Source organism: Aspergillus nidulans, chromosome II, assembly GCF_000011425.1.
Source record: "Aspergillus nidulans FGSC A4 chromosome II".
NCBI classification, from domain to species: Eukaryota; Fungi; Ascomycota; class Eurotiomycetes; order Eurotiales; family Aspergillaceae; genus Aspergillus; species Aspergillus nidulans.
In genome coordinates, this window is record NC_066258.1 from 1,606,501 (window position 1) to 1,620,152 (window position 13,652).

At 49.2% G+C, this 13,652-nt stretch overlaps 7 protein-coding genes across 7 annotated transcripts, besides 1 other annotated feature; 3 read left to right on the plus strand and 4 right to left on the minus strand.

The window, feature by feature from the left end:
- Window positions 1–13,652: part of a sequence feature (contig 1.68 76..250663(-1)) that runs on past both edges of the window.
- ANIA_10527 (putative trimethyllysine dioxygenase TmlH) lies at window positions 144–2,473 on the minus strand (the record flags this gene model as incomplete). Its single annotated transcript, XM_050611279.1, has 12 exons — window positions 2,378–2,473; window positions 2,292–2,313; window positions 1,857–2,206; window positions 1,752–1,769; window positions 1,620–1,686; window positions 1,504–1,564; window positions 1,359–1,455; window positions 1,196–1,310; window positions 1,049–1,148; window positions 504–995; window positions 375–446; window positions 144–259 (listed from the first exon to the last, which is right to left on the minus strand). Exons 1-12 carry the CDS (start codon window positions 2,425–2,427, stop codon window positions 144–146), a joined length of 1,560 nt encoding a protein of 519 aa, XP_050467322.1. The 5' UTR covers window positions 2,428–2,473.
- rmtA (protein-arginine omega-N methyltransferase HMT1) lies at window positions 3,157–4,643 on the minus strand (the record flags this gene model as incomplete). The annotated part of the gene is made up of 6 exons (XM_050611280.1): window positions 4,389–4,643; window positions 4,323–4,336; window positions 4,240–4,259; window positions 4,069–4,178; window positions 3,682–4,013; window positions 3,157–3,632 (listed from the first exon to the last, which is right to left on the minus strand). Exons 1-6 carry the CDS (start codon window positions 4,472–4,474, stop codon window positions 3,157–3,159), a joined length of 1,038 nt encoding a protein of 345 aa, XP_050467323.1. The 5' UTR covers window positions 4,475–4,643.
- Window positions 5,122–6,295, plus strand: ANIA_04235 (PGAP3/PER1 family protein; the record flags this gene model as incomplete). The annotated part of the gene is made up of 4 exons (XM_050611281.1): window positions 5,122–5,247; window positions 5,301–5,379; window positions 5,404–6,187; window positions 6,241–6,295. The coding sequence occupies 4 exons, from the start codon at window positions 5,122–5,124 to the stop codon at window positions 6,293–6,295; spliced, it is 1,044 nt and encodes a 347-aa protein (XP_050467324.1).
- On the plus strand, window positions 6,466–9,141 carry agm1 (phosphoacetylglucosamine mutase PCM1). Its single transcript, XM_050611282.1, has 6 exons — window positions 6,466–6,899; window positions 6,971–6,984; window positions 7,100–7,244; window positions 7,303–7,317; window positions 7,371–7,877; window positions 7,931–9,141. Exons 1-6 carry the CDS (start codon window positions 6,807–6,809, stop codon window positions 8,801–8,803), a joined length of 1,647 nt encoding a protein of 548 aa, XP_050467325.1. The 5' UTR covers window positions 6,466–6,806; the 3' UTR covers window positions 8,804–9,141.
- On the minus strand, window positions 9,145–10,605 carry rrp3 (RNA-dependent ATPase rrp3; the record flags this gene model as incomplete). The annotated part of the gene is made up of 2 exons (XM_656745.2): window positions 10,271–10,605; window positions 9,145–10,223 (listed from the first exon to the last, which is right to left on the minus strand). The coding sequence occupies exons 1-2, from the start codon at window positions 10,587–10,589 to the stop codon at window positions 9,145–9,147; spliced, it is 1,398 nt and encodes a 465-aa protein (XP_661837.1). The 5' UTR covers window positions 10,590–10,605.
- ANIA_04232 (Brix domain-containing protein) lies at window positions 10,799–12,187 on the plus strand (the record flags this gene model as incomplete). Its single annotated transcript, XM_656744.1, has 2 exons — window positions 10,799–10,999; window positions 11,060–12,187. 2 exons carry the CDS (start codon window positions 10,799–10,801, stop codon window positions 12,185–12,187), a joined length of 1,329 nt encoding a protein of 442 aa, XP_661836.1.
- ANIA_04231 (riboflavin synthase) lies at window positions 12,555–13,412 on the minus strand (the record flags this gene model as incomplete). Its single annotated transcript, XM_656743.1, has 3 exons — window positions 12,555–13,105; window positions 13,200–13,322; window positions 13,382–13,412. 3 exons carry the CDS (start codon window positions 13,410–13,412, stop codon window positions 12,555–12,557), a joined length of 705 nt encoding a protein of 234 aa, XP_661835.1.

The following is a 13,652-nucleotide window of genomic DNA, read 5'->3' on the forward strand; positions in this document are numbered from 1 at the left end:
ACACCCAATATGAGAACCCATACCAACACATACGGTGTTGCCGGTAGCCTCTTCGGATGGGACCATCTTATACAGCAAAATGTCTTGATGCATGTTCACAACCATGGCTCCAACGACCCGCTTTCTGAAACACAGTGTTTTCTTCAGAATATGCAGCTGGGATTTGTGGGATAGTCTCTGAGATCTCCAAGCCGTCGCAAGACATGGTCACGGCCGAACTTGAGCACACGGTATCGGGAAAGGAAGTCGTCATTTGAGACTGTGTAACTGATCAGCAGATGCTCCAGGCAGAAAGCAAACCCACAAAATATAACGGATAGCTCCGCTCAGATGAGGCAGTATTCGGCAAATGGTGTGGACGGAAGGATACTTACTATATCCACCGCACATCCTTCGCTTCCCAGTGAATGCAGAACGACCGTGTAGCATTCTCCAGTTGTCAAAGACTTCGTAGCGCAATTAGTCGTTTAGCTTGTCAAATAAGGCATAGAAATTGAACTTACTTAACGCTGTTCCTGGCTGAAGCTGGGTCCATATTTCCATATCCTCTCGATGGATGATATCGTTAAAGTGCTTTGCAGCCTTGTACCAGGCCTCTTGCTCCTCAAGACTCCAGTTCCATTTTACCGCCCGATCGTAATTATTCCAGCGGACTTGATACAAGCGATGCTTGAATTGCGCGTGGGCACGAAGGACAACTTGTTGCTCAACAGGTTGGTAAATGGAGTCTTCGTTTCCGCTTGCGTGGAACGGCTGTCTAATATTTCTTAAATGGTTAAGATTTTGCTTGGACTCAGCATACAACCTTCTTGCTGCGCGAAAGCCATCAACGAGCAAGGTAGCGCCTCCGTCGCCATCTGTGTGCGATAGCATATGAAAGAGTTGAAGCCGTGCAGGGTCAGTAAAATATGTATTGTCCGTGTGTGCACCAAGAGCCTCGTTGGTATACGCGGTATCCTTGAAAGACATATCGGCTGTGAAGTCCCAGAAGCCACCTGGTTGACATCAGTTGCTGCGCTGTACTATCAATCAGAGAATCGCATTATACCATAGTGAGTGTGTCTAATGTGAGCTATCCGTCTCAAGAGAGCCTCCGTGCATTCAGGGTTGATTGGGGTATCTCGGACCAGGCAGAAACCCCAGTCATACTTCCCAAAGTTAGTATATAGCCTCGAGTGGATACACGAAGACTTACAATACGCTCCAGCCACTTTAGGACCCCAGCATCATTTGCCATAACTTCTGAGTAGGACACTGATGGCATTTCCTTTACATTGCCTTCGTGCTTTGGGTTATAAGTCATCCCCTTGCTATAGATCCGTCAGAAGAAAGAAATCACATAGAATGACTTGCTTTACCGGAATCGCAATGGATATTCGCCTAAACTTGTTGGTGCACGTCTTCCGCCTTGAGCCAGCCAAGAATGATTATATGAACTTACATGGCCATCAGACCCTAATAAAGATCAGCATTTTATATGAGCATAAAAAGGGATTATCCTACATGTCACTGTTACCTGGCTCCGGCCATTCGAGATGTCTTTGACACCAATATCGTCCGGAATCTAAATGCGATTCATCAGACTTTGAAATGTAGGTGAGAACAAGAAGGTTACATACCGAGAAAGTGTCGACAATCCGTTGTCTGGTACTCGGATGAACGCACTTGTCACACTGGCAGTTGTCCCTTCCAATTGTAAAAGCTTCAGCTGAATAGTTTCTTCTTGACTTGATATAACAAACTAGTCTTACCTTAGCCACCATTTTAGACTTGAAGTCATTTAAGTCAGCTATTATATCAAATGAGGAACCATGAAGCATTTCGGATGCTGGAGAGGAGGATGAGAGGCAACTTACAAAGCACGGCTGGAATTTTCGAAACGGTTAACGGGTAAAGTCACAGTCTTTTCTCCGGTGTGCAAAGAGAAAGCCGGTTTCCCAGCGAGCGAAGACAAATTATTTCTCTCGCCCGAGGGACCTTCGGCAACATCGCGCTTAACGGAGAAGCGGAGAGGATCTTCTTGCTTCCGCTCTTCCTGTTTCGGTGGAGGAACCTCTTCTTTCAGCTCCTGCTTCAATACTTTCTGCTCGGGTAGAGGCTCCTGTGAGGAATTCCACCGCAACAGTTGAGGGCCAATGGCCCGGACCCGTGGAGAGCTAAGCGTTAAGGGCCGCAAAGCAGTCGATACATTCCGCGAGACAAGGCACTGGTGGAATGACATAGTTAGACTAATCTTTCCAGGAGCCAAATTTAAGTTTAACCAGCAATTTGCGGCGTCGCCTTATACATACAATGCCATATTTCCTTGGTGTACTGAACTTCATTAGCGGATTGAAGATAAATAATTAAGTATACGGTGGAGATGCGGGCGGCTTACCCAGCAGGCTTTAGTGAGCTGAGAGCTCCGTATAGAGCCAATCTATTCATCCTATCCGTGCACAACTGTAGTTACTTGAAGTTGCGAGGAAGATCAACGGTTGCGATATGGTATGATCTCCGATCATCCGCATTGAGGGAACAGCGTATCACGTGCACATCCTCGGCTATAGAACTCTGTAGGTATAGCTTGCCGTGCCAACGGCCGCGGGTTAAAAACTAGCAATCTCACAACTTGCTTGGATGTTCTCTATAGGCGTCAGTTAGATCTAGGTTTACTAGTAGGGTCTTCTTGTTGCCAACGCAGGTTTTCAATCTACGCTACTTCTATAACGCAAAGGACCAAAAATCACGCTTAATATGGTCTTGTCAATCTTCAAAGGATTGAAACAATGAGAATGTCGGAGGTGGCTAGACTGAGCGTCGACTCGGGGTATCTACCTAGAACATTCGAGGAGCTTCGTAATCGTCTCTTCTGGAAAACATGTCTCCGTTCACGCCGAACAATGATGCCAATCCCATGCCTTCCACATACAACGCCAAGCAAGCAATAATGACAACCGAAACAATAGAGAAAACGGTGAAAAGATCAGTCAACCCATGTCCATATAACTGAGATACCAGCAATGCTATGCTGTTGACATGTTGACGACTATATGATTTCGACATCTGGTGCATCAAATCCAGAATCAACAGCCTACCAGGAGCGGGCAAGACATTCGGCCAATTAACACCTAGGAGCAGTCAGAATTCTATCAACATAGGAAGCTCACGGACCACTTACATCCTGTAAAAACAGCCACCCTCCGCAAAACGTGTCTGGTCTTGCGTTTCGAGTTTGTACGTAAGGTTGATGTCGAGGTCACGCTTGTTCTTGTCATTTGGCCGGTTTGAAAGAACGCCGGAGATAGACTCTTCCTCCTCGACAGTCAAAACATCACGCAAGTAGAAGACAGTCTGTTTCCAATGGGTGTACTTCGCGTGAGGGCCAGTGGAGAAATTGATAGGCTTGTGGCAGGCACCAAACTCAATATCGAACCAGGCGATTACAGCATGGACAAAGTCGCTGCGCTTCACGGGCAGGGAGTAGGGCACCTCGAAAGCCAGGTCCTCCTTAGTGACAGTGTATAAATCAAATGTGATAATCGGACAGGGGTCAGTAACAAGAGCCTTGAGCTCGACGGTATCGACAAGAGGCTCTGTGAGAGCAATCTCCTTCATGGGGCTGTAGTCAAATCCGTACACATTATCCCAGACTGGTAGGATTAGCGAGGGTCATTTAGGATTGGCCAATTGGAAGCTTACAGCCAATCTTATCGTCTTTGTACTCCCCGTCTTCAATGCCGGCCAAGTACATAGTAGCCTTGTCGGGGAAGATCTTGCCACCTGGAACGAGATATCGGTCACGAGCATACAGGACGGTGTCCAACATGCTCTCGTAAAGGAGGAAGTAGCCCATCCACTCCGAAATGATAATATCGACGCTGGGAAAGGGAAGTTGAACCTCTTCCATCTTCCCCTGAAGGAGCGTAATCTTATCCGCTAGACCGTTGACAGCAACAATCTCACGGGCCTTTTCAATGATCGACGACATATCAACGCCGATTACGTGCTTAGCGCCGGCCTTCGCAGCGAACCTTTAAACGCGGATTATCAGCATGCAGTTAACAGTTTCAGACACTGACCACATACATGCTCAGAATACCTGTTCCACAGCCGACGTCAAGAACAACCTTGTCCTTGAAGATATGGCGGTTCTGGTAGATAGAATCGCGATATGACCTGGTCCGGACATCGTCTTTCTAATAGCACAGAGAACATGTTAGTTGATTTTCTAATATTCCATCCGAGTTGAAAACTCACAAGCATCTCCTCATGGATACCTAAGGAGGATTGAGATTAGCAAGTTCAATTTGATAGCCTTGTGTGGCGGTGTATGTATTTACCATGATGGTCGTAGCTATGGCCAAATTAGTACATAATACTATCCTTACGGTCTCTGTTGCTCTTACCTAGTAAAGTAGCGTACCTCAGCATGGTCCATCCCGACCATGCGGTCAGCGCTGCTGGTGATAGTAGAGTTCTCAATCTCGCTCATTTTTGGCTAAGAATCGTTCGGTGTCCGGAAAGAAACGTGTGAAGTGAGAGAAAAATGACGAGATAGAAGAGAAAAGGAAAGTCCTAAATCGCTATTAAGCAATATAGAGTGAAGCGGAAGAAAGAAAAGATTGCTGTCTCGCGAACAAAGTGTCTGGCGTAGATTTTCGAGTTATCCGCGGCGGCTCGTTCTGTCGCTCTTTTTTCTGGACTTTTCCTTGATTGGGAATTTCTCCTTGGGCCAATGACACCACTAGTCCATATTTGAGCTAGTTGCTGCTTATCGGTCTATCTCCATGTGATTTGGTAGCCCTAATTCTTGATTAGGGCTAATGTCGTCTTCAACATCAATCTTACCTCCCCCATACATTATCTGCAGAAGATCTTGCCTGCTAGCCCTACCAATCTTGAGAGGAGAACATAGGCATTTATCAATATGCAGTAGACCACCCTTCTGCCGTAATGGATCTATGCCCTGCCGCTGTGATTCTGCGGAAGTCCATTGTCGATCGTAGTGCCAAGAGGTTACTCCGCCGGAGCTCCGTGGTTGCTCCGTCCCTGAGCTAGCCTCCGAGGTCGAAGCGCCCTCCTCACTCTGGGGAATCTTGCGTGACTCCGACCCTGTTGCATTTTCCCGCCGAGTACACAATGATTCGAAGTCCAGCGGTAAGGAAGGTTGGCTACTGCTTTCTCTTCCTTCTCCTCGCATCCTGCGTTCAAGAGTCGTCTGCCTCGTTAGGGGACCACCTTCCCGACTTCAAATCGTGTGTCAAGGTACAACTACTCACAAGTTACGCTTGCATTGGAACTAAGCTCATTGGATCCAGATTTGTGAGGCTGAAAACTGTCAGGATGGGGACTCAGCCATACGTATGTTTCTTGTTTCACAATGGCAATCATCAGTTTGTGTACTTTCTAGCTGATCATGAGCGCTACTAGCTTTCCTTCTCCGTCTGATGCTCTGGACGTGCCCTGCCGAATGTGACTATACCTGCCAACATGTTGTGACAGACCGTCGACTCGCTCGCGATCCGCCTATGCTTAGCCCTGTGGTCCAGTTTCATGGGAAGTGGCCTTTTCGCAGAATCCTGGGCATGCAGGAACTGTTTTCGGTCATCTTCTCTGGCCTTAATTTCCTTGCTCACTGGTATGGAATGGCTCGATTACGTGAAATGACTCCCTCATGGCATCCTCTCCAGAAATATTATATCGCGTTTGGATACAGCGGCCTGGCAGCCTGGACTTTTAGCATGCTCTTCCACGCTCGAGACTTTCCGTTGACCGAGAAACTGGACTATTTCGGAGCCGGTGCGAGTGTATTGTATGGGCTATATCTCGCTACAGTGCGGATTTTCCGCTTGGATAAAGAACAACCGAGATACAGGCCCACGTTGCGGCGTCTGTGGACCACAGTCTGCATTCTTCTATACACTATTCACGTGTGCTATCTTAGCTTCTGGTCGTGGGATTATACGTATAATATGATTGCAAACATCGTGGTGGGCATGATTCAGAATACCTTGTGGATTTGCTTCAGCGTTGTCCGCTACCAAAAAACGGGTAAAACCTGGACCCTTTGGCCAGCACTGATCGTGGTTTGGATCATCTTGGCCATGAGCCTTGAGCTACTGGACTTCCCGCCGTGGTATGCGCTCATTGATGCGCACAGTTTGTGGCACCTGGGGACTGTTATTCCATGCGCTTGGTGGTATCTGTAAGTGTTAACGCTGTCAAACCAGCTGGCCTGAGCACTAATACAGCCGACAGATACCTCGTGAAAGATATCCAAGATGACGTGGCTGGGGAAAGATTAAAAGCCTAAAATAGCTGGAACAATGTTCTGAAGGCTGAAGCTAACACAGCCGCGGCTGTAGGTGGTCAGCTCCTGTGTCCATATGACCAATTCCGGGTGGCACGGCAAAGGTATCGCGAAATATAAATATATCAATTGCCAATGTACATTACAGACAAAACTTCGTTTCTAGTTTAGGTATCCTAGTCTACGGAATAGTAAACACTCACATTGTGCTTTTAGGGGCTGTGATTTGTTCACATCGGCAAGCCGTTGAGCCCACCAAAATTCTGCTGACCGCTTAAACGTTCTCCACTCTGATAGGGTCGAAGACCGGCCATGTTTTGCTGGCACCGCCGCAGCACAGCAAGGAACCAGGCCTAGTAAAGTTGTCTCACTCCTGCTCGTTTGCATCTCACATTCTTTTCTTTTCTTCCTTCTTCCTCGCCCAATTACCCAGATTACCACTGTTCATTTCTTCTCTTTCTTCACACAGTACTAAGTTATATCACAATCCCTTCACATCTTGATCCGCGCCACAATGGCGTCTCCCGAAGTTAAGAAGGCTATTGCAGAGGCCGCCTCGCAGTATGTGAAGCCGGAAGGGAAGGTCTTCCAGTATGGTACAGCGGGAGTAGGTGACTTTGCAACTCCAGCCCTGCAGCGCTTGGAACTGGAAGCTAATGCTATCCTCACTTTCTGCAGTTCCGTATGAGGGCGTAAGTAAACTTCTTGATTGTGTCGCATCCCTTCGTGGAGGATCTGCCACCCCGCATCCAACCCCGCGATCGGGCGGGATTTGTTTACCCCTTCTCTAATGCGCTCCTCTGCCAGTGATTACCTCAACACAGTCGTTTTCGCCGTCGGACTTCTAGCAGGGCTTCGCTCTAAAAAGCTTAGTGGTCAATGGGTTGGCGTTATGGTCACTGCCAGTCACAATCCTGCTGAGGACAATGGTGTCAAGCTCGTTGATCCCATGGTGAGCTCTCGGACCTTAGAACAAGTTACACAATTGGCCAGCTAACTCATTTTCCTAGGGTGAAATGCTAGAGGTGCGTTTAATGGTGTCTCATACCTCTCGAGACAATCTCTGACAGTTTCACAGGCCGAGTGGGAAACTCATGCGACAAAGCTTGCCAATGTTCCCATGGAGTCCATTGCTGATGTATACGAAGAGCTCATCAAGGAAATCGATGTCAGCATGGAAAACCCAGCGCGCGTTGTCTTTGCCCGGGATACTCGCGCCTCTGGCTCTCGCCTCGTGGGAGTCCTCAATGCTGCTCTCACCGCCACGGACGTCGAATTCCTTGACTTGAAATATATGACCACACCCCAGCTTCACTATGTTGTTCGATGCAAAAACACTTTAGGAACGCAGTACGAGTACGGCGAGCCCACCGAACAAGGGTACTATGAGAAACTTGCCGCTTCTTTCAAGAAAGTCATGCGGGGCGTCAAGGTTAACGGTTCGCTGACTGTTGACTGCGCAAATGGTGTGGGTGGACCGAAATTGAGAGAGCTCATCAAATATCTTCATAGCCCTGAGGAGGGCGGCATCGACATCAAAATAGTGAATGACGATGTTATTAACCCCGACAGTCTGAATCTCGACGTATGGCCCCGATCCAGTCACCTCAAAGCTCGACCACTAACCTTTCCGCATAGTGTGGTGCCGACTACGTAAAAACAAAACAGCGGGCTCCTCCATCATCCAAAGCATCTCCCCTCGATCGCTGTGCCTCTCTGGACGGAGATGCTGATCGACTCATTTACTACTTTATGGATGAGGGCAATGTTTTCCGCATGCTAGATGGTGACCGAATCGCTACGCTTGCAGCTTCTTTCATTGGCGACCTTGCCCGAAGCGCTGGAATTGCAAGCAAGCTCAAGATTGGTGTTGTTCAGACAGCCTATGCCAATGGTTCTAGCACAGACTATATTGAAAAAGTCCTGAAACTCCCCTCTGTTTGCACAAACACTGGTGTGAAGCACCTTCACCATGCTGCTCTTCGATTTGATGTCGGGGTCTATTTCGAGGCGAACGGACACGGTACAGTTACTTTCTCCGAGAATGCTTTGAAAACCATCAAAACTACAGAGCCCCAGTCACCGGCCCAAAAACGCGCCCTTGAATGTCTAGACGCCCTCACAGACCTGATCAACCAAGCTGTTGGCGATGCTCTCAGCGACTTGCTCCTCGTCGAAGCCATTCTCGCACACAAGGGTTGGACTCCCACAGAGTGGCTGGCCACCTACACAGACCTCCCTTCAAGGCTTGTCCGGGTGGAGGTCGCTGACCGCTCAATTTTCAAAGCCTACGATGCCGAGCGTAAGCTTGAGTCTCCCCCTGGCCTCCAAGCCAAGATTGAGTCCCTGCAATCCCGCTACAACAAAGGCCGAAGCTTTGCACGCGCAAGCGGTACGGAAGATGCCGTGCGTGTGTATGCCGAGGCCGCGAGTCGATCTGAGGCTGATGACCTCGCCACGCGTGTTGCAAATGCAGTCCGCGATGCTGGTGCTAAGGAAGTCGTTCAGTAGATCGAGAACATATTGGCTACGCAAAAGCCACTTGGAGAGGAAGTGGGCTCAGTGGACCGCGAAAATGACGTCTAACAAAATTGCCGATGCCAATGATTTACGATACTACACACTATCCTATACTACAACTAATAGGCATTATGATAAAATCAATGACAGTTTTCATGTCTATCAGACGTCGCCACATCGATCAAGTGTTTTGGCATTCGCGGTTGAATATGCCACTCTTGATTGTTTATAATGGTACGTAAAGACGATCTAGAATTCGGGTATTTATTCAACGCTATGTATATAACCAACCAATCATTTGCAACATAAAGCCTTTAATGATCGAGACATATTTAACCCTCTTCCTGATCCATATCATCTCTTGAGCGCTTCCCCTTGCCAAACTTCTTCCCTCTAGCCCCCTTCTTTTCGTCAAAGCTCTTCATCTCAATAGTAGCCTGCCGTGAAGCCTCCGCAACCCGCTCTGACATGACCATGACCTCGTCCTTCTCAACCTGATACTCCGGCAGTTTTTTGGACAGCGCATGCTCGATACGAAGCCAAACTTCAACGTCATACTGTGTGACGAAGCTAATTGCTACTCCACTCTTCCCTGCACGTGCAGTACGTCCAACACGATGAATATATGTCTTGCTGTCCATGGGGAGGTCAAAGTTAAAGACGACGTCAACGGACGGGATATCAAGACCTCGAGCAGCGACATCAGTGGCAACGAGAATATCGCGACTGCGAGAGCGGAACTTGCCTAGGGCACCAAGACGAGCAGATTGGGACAATTGGCCGTGGAGGGGGATGGCGCCAAAGCCCAAGGCGCGGAGCATAAACGCGACACGCTGAGTTTCGTGAACAGTTGTCGTGAAGATGATTGCGGACTGACCCGCAAATTCGTTGAGGAGGTAGACGAGGTAGAGATTCTTGTGCTTGTGGGGAATACAGATATAGGATGATTGAAGGGTTGAGACGGTTTGGTATTTGCTGGAAACAGAGACGCGGACGGGGTTGGAAAGAGAGGCACGCTGGAGGGATTCGACTTTGGTGCTCATTGTCGCGGAGAAAAGGTAGGTGTGGCGGGTGCGGGGGAGGATTCGAATGATCTTGTCGAGGGATTCACCAAAGTCCATGTCCAAAAGTCTGTCGGCTTCGTCGATGGCGAGATACTTGAGATTTCGGAGGGAGAAGCCCTTTGTGTTCTCTAGATGATCTAGTAATCGACCTGGGGTTGCGACTATAATATGAGGTTTTTTGCCAAGGGCGATGGATTGCGCTACCATGTCCATGCCGCCGACGATGACGGCGCAGCGAACTCCGATTGTTGACCCGAGCGTTTCAAAAGCTTGAGATATCTGGTATGCGAGTTCTCGGGTGGGGGCTAGAACGAGACCAAAGAGTGTTTGAGGCGCCTCCATAAGAGCTACAACTTGTCAGCCAAAGTCATTGTATGGATCATAACGAACATACCTTGAAGCATTGGGAGGGCGAAAGCGGCTGTCTTTCCACTTCCTGTTTCCGCGAGGCCAATCACATCACGGCCCTCAAGGGCAAGCGGAATCGCCTGTGATTGAATCGGAGTCGGTGCCTTGTAGCCCATGTTCTCGCAAGCCTCGCATAGTTGGTCAATGATTCCTAACTCTTTGAAGGACTTTGCTGGAGCTGGCTCTTCGCCGGAGGTTTGCGTTTCATCCTTGGCAGATCCGCGAGAGCTGACGGACTCGGCTTCAGAATCGCTATTAGTCTCTGGCTGCTTCTCCGTGATCTTGCGCTTTTTCAAGGCTGACATTGTGAATAAATGACCAGATTATGATACAGTGAGGAAGACGGCTCATGCTCCGCAGACAAAAAATTATATGGGGACACCGCAGAAATATTGATCCGGACAATCTTTGCGGAGCCCGGGCTTTATCTTTTTTTTCCGCCCAGAAAAAAGATCAGCTAGACCATCGAAAGATACCTTGGTAATTCTCTGCTTTTCCAAGCGGATATTCAATTATGGCAAAGCATACGAAGAGCCATGCTCATCCCAAACCTCCAAGCGGCGCTGCCAAAGGCAAAGGCAGTGCCGCGTCAGTGAGCAAGACTCCAAAATCCATGGTCATCCGTATTGGAGGCTCCCGGGTTGGCAGCAGTGTCAGCCAGCTGGTTAAGGATGTTCGTCTCATGATGGAACCAGACACGGCAGTGCGATTGAAGGTAAGATCTCGGAGGTATCCATTCCTGTTTACTACCGGACTTGCACACTGACAAGTTCAGGAACGCAAATCAAATAGGCTACGGGACTATGCGGTCATGGCCGGTCCTCTGGGTGTCACGCATTTCCTTCTTTTCTCCAAGTCATCTACCGGAAACACAAATATGCGCTTGGCACTTACACCGCGCGGTCCTACGCTCAACTTCAAGGTGGAAAGCTACTCCCTGTGCCGTGATGTCGAGAAAGCTTTGAAACGTCCAAGAGGCGGAGGTCAGGATCATAAAACACCGCCGTTGCTCGTGATGAACAACTTCAACAGCCCCAATGCCGACGAGAATTCCAAAGTGCCAAAGCGCTTGGAGAGCCTAACAACGACCGTTTTTCAATCACTTTTCCCGCCGATCAACCCCCAGGCCACGCCCCTTAAGTCTATCCGCCGTGTAATGCTTCTGAACCGAGAGCCCGCTTCTGAATCTGATAAAGAGGGCTCTTACATTCTGAATCTGCGACACTACGCGATCACCACTAGGAAAACAGGCATCCCCAAGCGGATCCGACGTTTGGACCCGAAGGAGGTGCGGAATAGGGAAAAGCACAAGTCTGCTGTTCCCAACCTAGGGAAACTAGAGGATGCCGCAGACTACCTTCTAGATCCTTCAGCTGCGGGATATACATCAGCCAGTGAAACGGAGCTGGACACGGATGCTGAGGTCGAGGTCGCGGGAACGACGACAAGGAAGGTATTGACGAAGCGGGAGATGCAGCGTATGAAAACAGGGGAGAAAGTCGAAAAGAAGACAACTACCGCCGAAGTGGAGAAACGGGCTGTCAAATTGGTCGAACTGGGCCCACGAATGAGGCTCCGATTGATCAAAGTTGAGGAAGGACTGTGTGAAGGGCGGGTTATGTGGCACGACTATATCCACAAGTCCCAGCAGGAGGTCGATGCTTTGGATAAAACTTGGGATCAAAAAATCAAGGAAAAAGAGGCACGAAAGAAGCTCCAAAGGGAAAACGTTGAACGAAAGAAGCAGGAGAAGGCTAAAGCTCGAGCTGAAGGCAAGGAGGTAGAGGACGACGAAGATGATGAGGATGTCGATATGGATGATGAATGGATAAGCGATGACGAGGAAGAACAGAACCAGGAAGTGGATGAAGAAGATGAAGGTGACGAGTCTATTGATGAGTGAATCACAGCCGTCAAGGTCATTTCCGAACATGTTAACGAAGTCCATACGCCCACAGTTGCCTGGCTGTAGCGCGGCAACCTTGTCGACGCTGATGGGGCCCACTGCCTCTCACTCAACTGAAGCTGTTTGTGCGCATATGTAGGGCGTATCTCGCGATGAATGGTCTACGTCAAGAGATTCATCTTCGCCGGTAGCAGGTGCCAGGGCCGGCCTTCAAGCCTCTGTGCGAGGCACGGCCCTTCCACTTATTCTGGTACATGTCATGAGCCGTATATTATCTATCAGGATACCGAATTATACCCACATTTCTTCATTGTGAACTTCAAGTAGTACGACCGTAGCACTCGGTCGCTGTATTCCAACTTTTTTATCTTCCGTTCAACTTCTCGTCCACTATGCGCCCAACCATCTTCTCCAAGATCCCCATATTCCCACCCGCCGTGCCAGCAAAGTACGCCTGTACCCCCTTCTCGACATACTTAGCCACAACATCAATTTCGACATTCACAAAGTCGCCAACCCTCTTCGCCGCCGTCACAATCTTCTCCTGCGTGTACGCAATAAGCATAATCTCAAACCATCCGTCTTCGCCATCCTTCACCTGGGTGATAGTCAAGCTCGCCCCATCAAGCGTGATAAACCCCTTCTCAACTATGTACCGTAACACCGCAGGGTCGCGCGGCTGCAGACGAAGGACCAGTGAGTTCTCATCGGGGGTCATCGCAATGATCTTTGCGATTGTGTCGACGTGGCCCTGCACAATATGCCCGCCCATTCGGGTCTCTCCTTTCACGGCGCGCTCAAGATTAACTTTGGATGTTTCTGTTAAGGAGCCGAGGTTTGTGCGCCGGAGGGTTTCGGGGGCAACGCCGACTTTGAACCAGTTCTTCTCAAAAGCTGTGACGGTGAGACAGGCTCCTGTGGTTGCGTCAACATCAGACTTGATATGCACAGATGGCTATTTGAGCGCAGGCGGATATATATGTAGAGAAATTGGACATCAATTTCGTACCATTGACACTGATGCTATCACCCAGCTGCACATCGGTCAGGATTGTGTCGCAATCGGTGATGGTCAGAGACGTACCCCCGCCCCCGCTTGCTGAGGTGTCGAGGGGTTCCAGGGACGAAACCGCTAAACACGGGCGGTTAGTCTGGTCACGCATCGTTGTCTGCGCTATACGTATCACTTACTCCCAATGGTTTCAACCAGTCCGGTAAACATGGCGGAAGAGGAGGAAGGTTCGGCTTAAGCTACCCGCAGCGAAAGAGGGGTGGAAAGAAAGAGCTGATATGCCGCACGGCGGCTGGAGGTCTAGGATCCGGCGTCTATTTGTCAGCGCTTACACGTGCCATATCAGGAGCATCGCGAGTTACATACTTACGATGTAGTTTTTCGTATATAGAAGAGCTTTGGAAGGTGCGTGATGCAATATTCGGGAATGAGTCGAAATGCTTAGCTAGC

Coding starts and splice junctions, on each gene's coding strand:
- agm1 (XM_050611282.1), top strand. CDS start 6,807: ATGGCGTCTCCCGAAGTTAAGAAGGCTATTGCAGAGGCCGCCTCGCAG. Junction 7,878..7,930: donor CCGACAGTCTGAATCTCGAC/GTATGGCCCCGA, acceptor CTTTCCGCATAG/TGTGGTGCCGACTACGTAAA.